This window comes from Schistocerca gregaria, chromosome 5, assembly GCF_023897955.1.
Source record: "Schistocerca gregaria isolate iqSchGreg1 chromosome 5, iqSchGreg1.2, whole genome shotgun sequence".
Classification (NCBI taxonomy): domain Eukaryota; kingdom Metazoa; phylum Arthropoda; class Insecta; order Orthoptera; family Acrididae; genus Schistocerca; species Schistocerca gregaria.
The window spans coordinates 489,143,373-489,155,950 of record NC_064924.1 but is presented as its reverse complement, the minus strand read 5'-3'; the positions used below and the strand labels follow the sequence as shown (position 1 = coordinate 489,155,950).

General features: G+C 38.4%; 1 protein-coding gene across 2 annotated transcripts in view; it reads right to left on the bottom strand.

Moving 5' to 3' along the window:
* The window catches only part of LOC126272754 (uncharacterized), a 270,151-nt gene that overhangs the window by 208,271 nt on the left and 49,302 nt on the right, over nucleotides 1-12,578 (bottom strand). The window contains exons 4-5 of one of the 2 annotated variants that reach the window (XM_049975859.1): nucleotides 3,623-3,758; nucleotides 3,287-3,382 (exon numbers count right to left, since the gene is read on the bottom strand). In XM_049975859.1, the coding sequence (XP_049831816.1) occupies nucleotides 3,287-3,382; nucleotides 3,623-3,758 (232 nt within the window). The remainder of the gene's footprint in view (nucleotides 1-3,286; nucleotides 3,383-3,622; nucleotides 3,759-12,578) is intronic. The other variant, XM_049975860.1, reaches the window with a different exon arrangement.

Sequence of the window (12,578 nt, the reverse complement as noted above, 5' to 3'; positions counted from 1 at the left end):
ATCTTGGCACAGTGTTACACCGTCCGGGTTATCTGGATACTTCCCACCAACACCAACCTATCCGAACTCCGGAGATGGGAACTCGGCCTTCAGTATATCCTCTCTTCTCGATATCGGCCAGGCCTCAACCTCCGCTAATTTCAAGTTGACGCCGCTCATACCTCACCTGTCTTTCAACAACTTCTTTGCCTCTGTACTTCCGCCTCGACTGACATCTCTGCCCGAACTCTTTGCCTTTACAAATGTCTGCTTGTGTCTGTGTATGTGCGGATGAATGTGTGTGTGCGCGTGCGCGCGTACACCTGTCCTCTAAGGTAAGTCTTTCCACTCCTGGGATTGGAATGACTCCTTACCCTCTCCCTTAAAACCCACATCCTTTCGTCTTTCCCTCTCCTTCCCTCTTTCCTGAAGAAGCAACTGTCGGTTGCGAAAGCTAGAAATTCTGTGTGTGTGTGTGTGTGTGTGTGTGTGTGTGTGTGTGTGTGTTTTATTTATTGTGCCTATCTACCGGCACTTTCCCGCTTGGTAAGTCTTGGAATCTTTATTCATTGTTAGATATTAAGTGACCAGTTCAGAGTTCTCTTTATTGTTTTGTAATGTTCAGTGTTTCATCAACATAGTTAACTTGTGTAGCTGACGACTGACTTTATCTTTGTGGAAACATTCTGTAGCTGCTGAACTACAGCTAAGGACAAAATCATAGTTCACTAGCTTTGAAGTATGTTGTGTCAGTAATATATACTAGAAACAAAACTGCCCAAGAATACTCTCCTGGAGGACTCCACAGTTGAGGGTTTTGTATGCTGATTTTACTGTTACAATCTTACTTCATTCCCATAACATAGTTTAGTACACTGTGTTCTACCTCGAACACAACTTAAGGAATTTAGTGCCATTCCTATAATACCGTAAGTTACTAATTTGGATAACAGTACTGTATGATTCACTGAGTAATAGACCTTAGACAAAGCTAGCCAAGTTCCAATGACTTCATTTCCTTTATCCAGTCTGTTTAGCATTTCATGGAAAAAGTTGCTATTGCCGCCATTGTGGATTGCCCTTTTTGGTGCACTTACTGTAAGTTGTTTAATAGGCTGTATCTACAGAATAAAGATTCCATTTGCTCTAGAAGTATTCTTTGTTGCCAAGTGTTGAAGTCAATCAAACTGGACTGTAATTATTTTTATCTGTGGTTACTCGCTTTTCATACATTGCTTTTAACTCAGTAATTTTTAGAAGTTCAGGAAAAGCCCCCTGGCAAAGATCTGTATATTAAATGTTTTATTGGTTCCACTAATTCATTTTTGTGTTCCTTAAATAATGTAGATGATGCCACCACAACCACTAGATTTTGATTATCGAGATTATTTCCATTACCTCATATTATGTTACACTCCTAAGAAAAAATGAATTAACTGAGTTTATTTGTAATGTTGGTTTAATTTTTTCTTTTCACGCCTCACTGAAGTGTTTTACAAAGGCCTCACATGTTGTCTTTGGCTCACTCGCCAACATCTATTTTCTTCTAGTGCTGTATTATTGCATCTTGGATTCTTTTCATTTTATTTGTTTATTACATTCCAAACATTTTTACTAATATTAATACATTCACTTATCTGTTCAGCATAATGGTTCGCTCCGAAAGTCATCAGGGAGTTCCTGTATGTTTTTCTCGTGTCCTGTCCTTTGTTAGGGAGTACTGCAATTTCATATCTCTGAAAATCACCCTCTGACATGCACTTTATGGTGGTTTGCAGAGTATGGATGTAGATATAAAGATATTTCTTATTTCCCTTTAATTCGTGGGTTTATGTGAAGTTTTATTAAACACATAAAAAGTTAAGCTGAATGCAATGTAAACATACTAGTATATTCTGTTCAAAGATAACTTGTGATTTTGTCTTTTACATTATACATTACTACTTTATGACTATGCCACACAAATAGTGATATTAGTCATCCACTAACTATGAAATAACATTTACATAATGTTGTGGACATGAGTATTTCTATTTTTTCATAAATAAATATTATTTTTTTATTTTGTGTAATTTAATAATGTATTTCGATTACTTTATTCACCAAATTGTGATGCAATTAATTTGAGGCAAAAACAATTAGAAATTGCAAACTCAACAATATTTGTGATGAACTGGGGTTGTTAAAATATGTATCTACTCGAGTGCCTGATACCACACAACTTAGCAAGTATCTATCTCTGTTAGGGTAGTGCAAGATGGTTTTTTTTTTTTTTTTTTTTTTTGGAAATGTTCTGTTTCCAAAAGCTTATTACAAAGTGAAGGTATATTCAGAATGTATGGCTGGTTTTTACTTTGAGTGTCATGTCACCACAAACTAAAGAAACGCAGGCAATTTTTCAATTAAAATCAATGCTCAGTTTGCTTAGATTATTTATGGACAAACGTTACATATAAATAGTTTCAGTTTTATGTTCTACTGTCATTTAATTCCACACATTTAAAGTGTAACTCTGAAGCACAATAAGAAACCAAAAATTTCCATATTTAAAACTTATGTCACACTTTACTTCATAAGGGGAAGGAAGATGGGTGAAACCAAAGGACAGGTAAGGTTTAGGAAAAGGAGTAGAGATCAGAAAAGTTGACCAAATCCCCAGATCAGCAAAGACTTGCTGAAGGGAATGAAAAGTCTTTCCTCCTCATTGGGTCCACTAAGTCTCCAAAAGCTTGCAAACTTTATTATCCTCATATTTGTGTTCTCCAGCCACCACTTGATGCAGATTGTTTTTATCAAACCAATTACATTTATTTCACTGGTATAATATCAGTCAGATTATTAAAAGGTTCGCACAGGATGGAGTGGTATGGGGAGCTGCATCAAACCAATCTTCGGACTGAAGATCACTACAACTAGTATGCATACTTTCACTTGAGTGGGGGGGGGGTCATGACTTTTTGTCTATCTTGGACAGTGATAATCTTTTCACTATACCATAGGAAATCACCTGCATGAATTACATGGCAAATATCCTAGGACAACCTAAAAAATTAAACACAAAACATTGTACATGTGACCTAGAGATGTCATCTAAGTCCCGAAACATGATACAGATTAAATATTTTGCAGTTTGACTGAGCAGATGTAATTATTATTAAAAACCTCTTACTGTCAGATGTGTCCCACTACTCCATAATGGAGAAACTTCAGAAGGCCAACAATGAGGATGAGGGAATGTTACCACCTTGCATATCTTTATACTGATCACAGTCATTAAAAAAGTAAGCCAAGTGTATTTCATACTCACAAGGCGAAAAATAGTGTGTGACCTCGAACTTCGTTCATTCATATTTGTCTCACCAATATGTCTAATCTTTTGTCCTCTTCTCATCAATAATAAAATCTGAAATAAGAATGAAATTATAACTGTTTAAGAGAGAACACACATTCAAGTGGAATAGGTAAACAGTTACTAACACCTATACATATTTACTATTCACATATTACAATCTAGGTTTAGCAGATTATCAAAAATTAGTTCCTAATGCTGCAGGTGTATCTCTATCTGCAACTGTAACTAACTGCATTATAACAAAAAAGGATGTTAGAGGCTACGGAACGAACTGTATTCAAAAGGAACAACCTTTTCAGTGGTAGTAACAAGTTCCTCCTTCAGTCCTATAACAACTGCTTTTCCATCCTCTTCACGAATTTTCAAGTTGTATTTCTTATCAAGGAGATCATTTATCTTTTCATTATAAATTTCCATGTAGGAAGCCCTGCAAAATTAAGAGCCTTGTAGCAGTACTGTAAATTAAAAACATAACAAAGTACCCTGAAAAGAACTGTTCCAATATTATTTCTTGTGGAAAATTCTGCAGTAATGCCTCTACTGTAATTTATTGCTATTTCATCTACCGTAAAATGCTGATCTTGAAAAGAAGCCCAATTTGCTAAATTTTAAGGACACCGCAAAAAAGCTGTCTCATGTATCATATATAAAAATCAGGTTCCTAACCATGGAGAATGCGGGATGGAATAATGACAGTTGAGACAGGGCACAAGAAGAAGGCTGCTATACTTTTCAGTTTTCAGCCATAAGAAACACACACACACACACACACACACACACACACACACACACACACACACAGAGAGAGAGAGAGAGAGAGAGAGAGAGAGAGAGAGAGAGAGAGAGAGAGAGAGAGAGAGAGAGAGAGAGAGAGAGGAGAGCGGGGGGGGGGGGGGGGGGGGGGGGGGGGGGGGCTGGACAAAAGCTCAAATGTACAGCAGTCTTTATTGGGCATGTCTGCAATTTGTCTCCTCTATATGATGAGTAGCAATTTATTCTTTTCGTAATATTGTCATTATTCCATCCTTTATTTTCCATTAATTTTTCCCCAGAAGCTTTTCTCCCATCCCACAACCCAGTGATGTTTCCTATTCTCTAATGCATTACTTTAATCAGCGTCCATCCTTTTCTTTCTCTCCTTTCCTGTGTTCTACCCGTCACCTTGTGAGTAAGCAAGCTGGGATATTTTTTATTTCTGACTTGTTTTGCCATCTGCCTCCTTAAGTTCGTTTTTTCACTTTTAACAATTTACCTTTAACATAAGTGAATATAATCTACATTTTCATAAAAGAGTAAGGTTGACTATTTTTAAAGAATATAGCACCAGATCTAATTTTGTGATTAGTTTTATATAATTTATTTTCTAATTTATTTTGACTATTCCTAGTTAGTACTTTTTGTTGTAGGGTGAAACCAGTAATTGTTTCGTAATGTAAACTCTATTGTTGACATATAAACAAATATAAACTCTGTAACAGTTTTGTCAAAAATATTGTTGGCATACTTATATTTGTTAATTTCATGATTTAAACAAATAATTTGGCCTAACTCTTGCAGTAGAAGAAACTTAAAAAGACGCAATTTTTCGGTGTATTCGGTTAATTTAATGAGTTAAGTTTTAATTGTAATTTCTGTAAATTTAACTACGAACAATGTATAGTTTCAGCCCCTATTATTGTGATGACACATAAGGGCCCAATTTTTTGTCACAAGACAGTCAGTCCACGGTCAAGTTTCAGACGATAAACCTGGGCTGATTAGAGTTACAACAATGCTTCAACTTAAGTGTGGAATAAGTGTTAAACAATTAGGCCATGTGTAAAAACAATGACAATGTCTGCTCCATTCATACCTGATTATTCTTCAAGAACAGAGATTTGTGCTTAGGTTTTACTGCTCGTAGATGTTCAACAGGAAACTATTGTAGCAGTATTTAAAGTTAAATAATAGTACACTGGCCATACAACTGTGTATATTAAGGATTTGTGAAAAGTGAAATTAAAATACTGTGAAATGCAGCTGTGCATCTGTCTGTCGGCTACTTTATTTACAATAGTCAGTGTTGGAATCCACACCCCATTTTCAGTCAGTGTAGCAGCACAGTACATCAACACCGAGGGCAACAAACAGAATAAATATTGCAGGCGGGACCGCTACAATCTTCTGACCCGCACACAATCTGACTGGATCGCATTGTATCAACTGTCTCATCCGCACACAGCACAGTGCTGTGTGACTGCACTGGTGGTTTTTGCAGTCTATGATGTCCCATATTATTCCTACCAATATAATTAATCTTATACCTTCAAACTTCCTGCCTCACTCTCACTTATTTTTGTACTTTCCAGTGCCACACAAAATTGCTGAACCTTGACTTACCCAAATCCATTTACATCTGCTGTGCTCTCTCTTCACACATATCCACCCAGAGAGAGAGAGAGAGAGAGAGAGAGAGAGAGAGAGAGAGAGAGAGAGAGAACAGCCTGGTGTGTGAGAACTGTGATTGCATTATTTTAGTGTAAATGATTGGAGCTTGTTCATAGATTTTACCAAACTTAGTCTAAAATCAATACTTCTCCACAATGGGAATAGATTTCCTTATGTTTTGATTGTTCACGTAGTTAACAAAGGAGACATACGAGAACCTTAAACTGATATTCACCCATATCCAATATGAGAAATACAAAAGGCATGTATGTCAAGATCTCAAGGTTACTATAATTCTGCTTGGTTTGCCACTTGGCTACACAGGGTACTGCTGGTTTAAAAGTGAGAGGGACTGCAGTGACAGAAAACACCACTGTCCTGGGAAAAAATGGCCTGCTCAGAAAGAACTGTTACCTGAATACAAGGACGTGGTAAAAACTCCTATTTCCGACCCAACAAAATGTGTATTTACCTCAACTGCATATTAAACTGGGTCTTATCAAAAACTTTGTGAAAGCCATGAGCAAAACAGCACTACGATTTGTGTATTTGCGAGAAGTTCCCAAGGCTCATTGAAGCAAAATTAAGGAGTGCAGGGTAAGGTAATTAATGGCAGACAAACATTTCCTTGATTTCTTGAGTAGTGATGAAAAAAAAAAAGGGTATGGCGGTCTTTCATAATTGTTTGTAAGGATTTTATAGGCACCCATAAGGCAGAATTAGTGTGACCACACCACCATATGGGACAACAAGCCACTTATGATCAATTTCTTGAACAATCATTTTGACTTCTTCCTGAATAACCTTGCTGTCATTAGTGACAAACATGGAGAATAGTCACACTAGGACATTTCTCAAAAGGAAAAGCTTTATCAAGGCAACTTGACTACAGCAACGTTACCCGACTACTGCTCGACATTACAAAGCGACTCTCCTGAAGCAAAGTATTGCAGGAAACCAGGAAGAAAATATTATTAGGTATCCTTCTTCAGTGTTCTTCATTCATATGTTGTTCATTTCTTTAATTAATTTGTGTAAAGACTTTTTTTTGTTATCTCTTTGCTCGAGACACACAATGCACACAATAGGCTGACATAAGAGTTTACAGAAACTAATATTACATGGAAATAGATGCCGATACAGAAATTCTGAAATTAGATCTGGATTCAAGGGTAAATTACCTTTCAGATAAATGTTTTGTTACTGTGAAAAGTTTTTTTCCATAGACCAGTGTTATCTGCCACTATTACTGGAACCCTGACTCAACACCGCATTAGACCCATCTCTTCTGGCCACCCTGGACCAGATGACAGCAGTATGAAAAGCACATGTGGTGATAGAACATCTACTCTGTCATATAAGAAAACATTGGAATGAATGACACAACTAACTCATAACCACAGGTACTAGCACATCAGTCTTTTGTGTGATTTTGATCATAATAATCATTGTGTACTGCCACCTCAGGCAGATTTGTCCAAATCCCAGCCTTATTTTCCTTTAACCTGCTGGTCCACGAAAGTCATGCCAGTATTAGTGAAGAAGTGACCCAATCGCAGTGAACATATAAAAATATGTGAAAGGAAAAAGTGGGGGAGGGGGGGGGGGGCCGGGCAAAGAGGGACACACAAACTTAGTGCTTAAGCATCATAGGAGTGAGATACTGTATTTAGCGTAAAGTAAAAAATGAAAAGGAGGATACACCAAAGTCTTCTTTGAGCAATGATCTGAAAAAGTGTGTATTACAATCAACCAGACCTACAAAATTGGAATCCGGAGGACAGAATTAATCTAAGGAGGAAGGAAATGTAAACAGTTCAAACACTGAAAGCTGGGACTGTAGCACAGCTGCTAACACCATGGCACAGTCGTCACTCACCGTATATCGGAGATGCTGAGTCGCAAATAAGCACAACAAAAAACTGTCTGAAAGTAAGCTTTTGGACAACTTACTTGACAGTGTTTGTTTGTGTGGAAAATGAGATTTTCAAAAGTTTGATGTTTAAATATACATCGTTAAGTGAAGCAAAAGAAACTGTATGTCTGCTTATTTTTATAAGTAGGAAGAGTCTTGAGAAATTCCTGTTCCTAGCAAATATACTTCAGAGAAGAAGAGAAAAGGAGGTTGCAGCAGCCAACTAACCAGCAAGGAAGTCTGCTTACAATCTCAAGTAAGTTGTATCGTTAAAGAAGTGGGACTTTACACACATACTTCACCACTTTAAGTTGTCAAAAGTGTTACAGTGCAGATAAGGAGGAGGCTGGGGCAGGGAGGGAGAGGGATAGCAGGCTAGGGGTGGGGGGATGGCAAAGTGCTGCTTGTGGGAGCATACAGGGACAAGTTGGAAGCAGGGTATGGCAGCTAGGTGCAATTGGAAAGTTAGGTGCAATGCAGGTCGAGGGGGGTGGGGTGGAAAAGGGGAGAAGCAAAAAGACTGAGGGCACACTGTTGGGAAAGAGGGTTGTGTAATATTGGAATGAGAACAAAGAAGGGGCTAGATGAGTCAGCACAATGACTAACACAGGCTGAGGCCAGGAGTGTTACGGGAATGTAGAATATATTCTAGAGAGTTCCTACCTGTGCGGTTCAGAAAAGCTGGTGTTGGTGGGAAGAACCCAGATGGCACAGGTTTTAAAGAAGTCACTTAAATGAAGAAAATCATGTTGGGCAATGTGCTCAGCAACTGGATGGTCCAGCTGTTTCTTGGCTGCAGTTTGTTGGTGGCCATTCATGCGGACAGACAGCTTGTTAGTTTTCATGCTCATGTAGAATGCGCACAGTGGTTGAAGCTTAGCGTGTAGATCACATGACTGGTTTCACAGCTAACCCTGCCTTCAACGGGATGGGTGATGTTTGTGACCACCTCTCCTTCTCCGACTGCCTAGAGAGGAAGCAACCAAAAACCAATGTTAAACTATGCCTGACTCAGTACACTTCTCCATCCAACCGTGATCCATCCCCATTGTCCCCAAATCACCCCCTGTTAACTTTCCACAATTTCTTAACCTTGGACCTTGCCTCATCATCATTCCCCAAATACCTCCTGCACTCCTGCCTTCTACATCTTTCCTGAAGTCCATAAGCGCAACCACCCAGGATGCACCATTGTAGCCAGTTACTGTGCCTCCACTGAAAGAATCTATGCTCTTGCAGACCAAGATCTTCACCCTATTACCCACAACCTACCCTACCCTCCTATATAAAAGATACCAACCACTTCCTTCACTGCCTCTCCACAGCTCCTGTTCCTTCACCGTATGGTGCTCTGCTCGTCATTACTGACGCCACCTCCCTTCACACTAACATCCCAATGCTAATAGCCTTACCACTATTGAACACACCTTAACCAACACCCAAAGGATTCCAAACCAACAACTTCCTTACTAGTCATCATGACCAACTATATCCTCTCCCACAATTACTTCTACATTGAAGGCATGACCTACAAACAAATCTGGGGTATTGTTATGGGCACCCACATGGCACCATCCTATGCCAACCTATTCATGGGCCATCCAGAGGAATCCTTCCTAAACACCCAGAATCCCAAACCTCTCACCTGGTTCACACTCAATGACGGCATCTTCGTGATCTGAATTACGGGTGCGGTCACCCTATCCACATTCCTCCACAACCTCAACATCATTTTTCACCAGAGATGAAGAGGCAATCAATGGAGTGGCATCATGCAGATTCACCCAAGAAAAAATATTTCAAAACCACACCTTCTGCTGGAAAAGTTATGGCTACGGTGTTTTTTGATTCCGAAGGACTCTTGCTTGTGGACATCATGCCAAGTGGAACCACCATAAATTCTGATGTATATATGATGACACAGAAGAAACTTCAAGCTCGACTGAGTCGTGTTCGACCACATTGGCAAAAGCAGGACGTTTTGATGTTGCACGACAATGCACGGCCACATGTCAGTCAAAAAACCATGGAAGCGAACACAAAACTCGGATGGACAACACTTAAACACCCGCCTCACAGTCCTGACCTGGCTCCATGTGACTATTATCTCTTTGGGAAACTGAAAGACTCTCTTTTTGGAACAAGGTTTGAAGATGATGACTCCCTTCTGCACGCTGCCAAACACTGGTTCCAACAGGTTGCTCCAGAATTTTACAATGCAGGTATACAGGCACTAGTTCCAAGATAGCCTAAGGCAGTTAAGTAGGATAGAAATTATGTGGAGAAATGAAAATATTCTTCCTAAAGGATGTATCTACACACTGTAAAACTATCAAACAAGTAAAATAAAAGTTGGATTTAAGAAAAAATAGTGTGCATTTCTTTTGGAGCGACCCTCGTAGATTTGATCTGTTGCTTCAGTTAGAAACTGGTGAGCCTCAAGCAGTTGCAGGTGTAGACAGAGCACAACACTCAGCACCAAATTGAAAAGCAAGAATGTAGGGAAATCAGTAACGAGAAAGAAAGTATTTTCTTATGTAGTTCCCAAGGAAGAGGTGTTGGCCAACTTTCGCAGGATGAACTAGGATCAGAATACTAGGTCAACAATTTTTTTAAGCCTAGTGCTGGTCTGAAACAGGTGACATATTTTAGGATCACTTTGCAAAGATTTCACAAAAGAAGAGATCGTGGATATTGTGGGTGGGCCATGTAACAGAACTGACAGAGATCCAGGATACAGTATAGAGTGTGACCTGGCAAAGATCACATCATCATCGAAGCATACTAGTGTTGAGTTTGTATCTGTTCGTGGGTGTGATGACCAGCCTCAATTGAGCTCTTCTGTCAGGAGAGTTAATTTGGAGTTGGAACAGCTGCTTATGTCGGGTGCAAGGTCACACATTGGTGTGGTTCCTGTTGATTCTTTCAATAGGTGGGATTATACTAGGCATGGTCTTCACCTCAACAGGAAAGGGAAGGGTAAACTGGCTGGGAAAATAGCAGGAAAGTTAAAGGTGAGAGGCACTGTCATGAGTGATACAATACCAGTGGTTTTAGGGTTCAGAAAAGACCTCTTTTTAGGGTAGGGAGGACATAAAGAAACCAAGTTTTAAGGGAGCTTAGGACTGAGACAAACCTTCAGTTTGAGAAAGAAAGCAAATAGCATATTTCTAGCTTATTACATCAGCATAAACAGCTATTTGTTAAGAATTTTCATCAATCAGTAGAAATTTCAACTCTACTCAATTTTAATGCCAGCTATCTTTATTGCATCAAAATATTCAAGGGCTGAGAAATAAAATTAATGAATTAATTATCTGCACAGATGAATTAGAGTCCTCAAACCCAGCTGACATAATCTGCCTCTCTGAACATCATGTGACAACTGGTATAGAACTTTTAAGTGTTACAGAATTTAGGTTAGCATCTCACTTTTGTAGAGCAGAAATAGAGAAAGGAGGAGTTGCCACATTCGTCAGGAAATGTCCTAAATTTAAGAACATAGACATTCATAAATTTTGCCTTGAACAGCATATGGAAGTATGTGCAACATAAGTAGAATTTCATAAAAAATCTTTCACAATATGAACTGTATATCGAGCACCTGCAAGTAACTTTAATGTGTTCATAAACCACCTTGAATCTGTACTGGCCCATTTAACAACCAAAAGCAAAGAAATAGTGGTTGTGGTGACTTCAATGTAGATTTCCTTAAAGACTCTCCCAATAAAAACTTATTTGAGTTAGTAACACTATCATTCAACTTAATTCCCACTGTAAAGTTCCCAACTAGGGTAGGCAATTGCTCACAAACAGCCATTGATAATATCTGTACAGAAAAGTCCAACGGACAAAATTATATTACAAAACCAATAGTCAATGGCCTCTCAGATCATGACATGCAGTTCCTTCTGTTAAATGTTATTACTGAACATGATATAAAATCTGAAAATGTGAACTCAACAGGGTCATCAATAAGCCAAAAATTTATTATTTTAGTACGCTCCTCAGAGACATTCACTGGAGTGATGTGTACTGTTCTCATGGCATCGATGAAAAATATAACACTTTTCCTAATAAAGTGCTTACCTTATTTGAACACAGTTTTCCCCTAAAACTAGCCAAGGTTAGAGCAGAGTCTACAAAGAAGCCATGGACTCAAGGAATAGAGGTATCTTGTAAAATAAAAAGAAAACTGTATCTGTCAATCCGAAACAGTTTTGATGCTGATGCTATAGCACATTACAAGAAATACTGCAAACTATTAAAGACTGTAATATGGACATCAAAGCAAATATAGTACAAAGAAAAGATAGTCATATCAGATAACAAAATAAAGACAATATCAGATATAGTGAAGGAGGAGACTGGCAGAATCAGACATGAAGAGAGGCAAATAGCATTAAGAGTAAATGATACAGTGGTGATAGATATGTACAGTGTTGCAGAACTTTTTAACAAACATTTTAGAACTGTTACTGAAAAGATGGGGTTGTCAGGTTCTGTAGATGCTACCATGGGTTACCTCAGACCAGACATTTTCAAGTAACTTCCATAATATGAATTTGACCCTCACTACCCCGGGAGAAATAACGTCCATCATAAAATCTTTAAAATCTAAAACATCTAGTGGGTATGATGAAATATCAACAAAGCTATTTAAAGAATGTGATTCTGATTTAAGTCACATTTTAAGCTATCTGTGTAACTGGTCATTTATCAGTTGAATATTTCCTGAATGGTTGAAATATGCTGAAATTAAGCCACTGTGTAAGAAGGGAGATAAAGAAATAGCATAAAATTTCAGTCCAATTTCACTTTTGGTAGCATTCTCAAAAATTTTAGAAAAGGTAATGTACAATTGGCCTTATAACCATCTTATCACAAATATACTGTCAAAGTCAC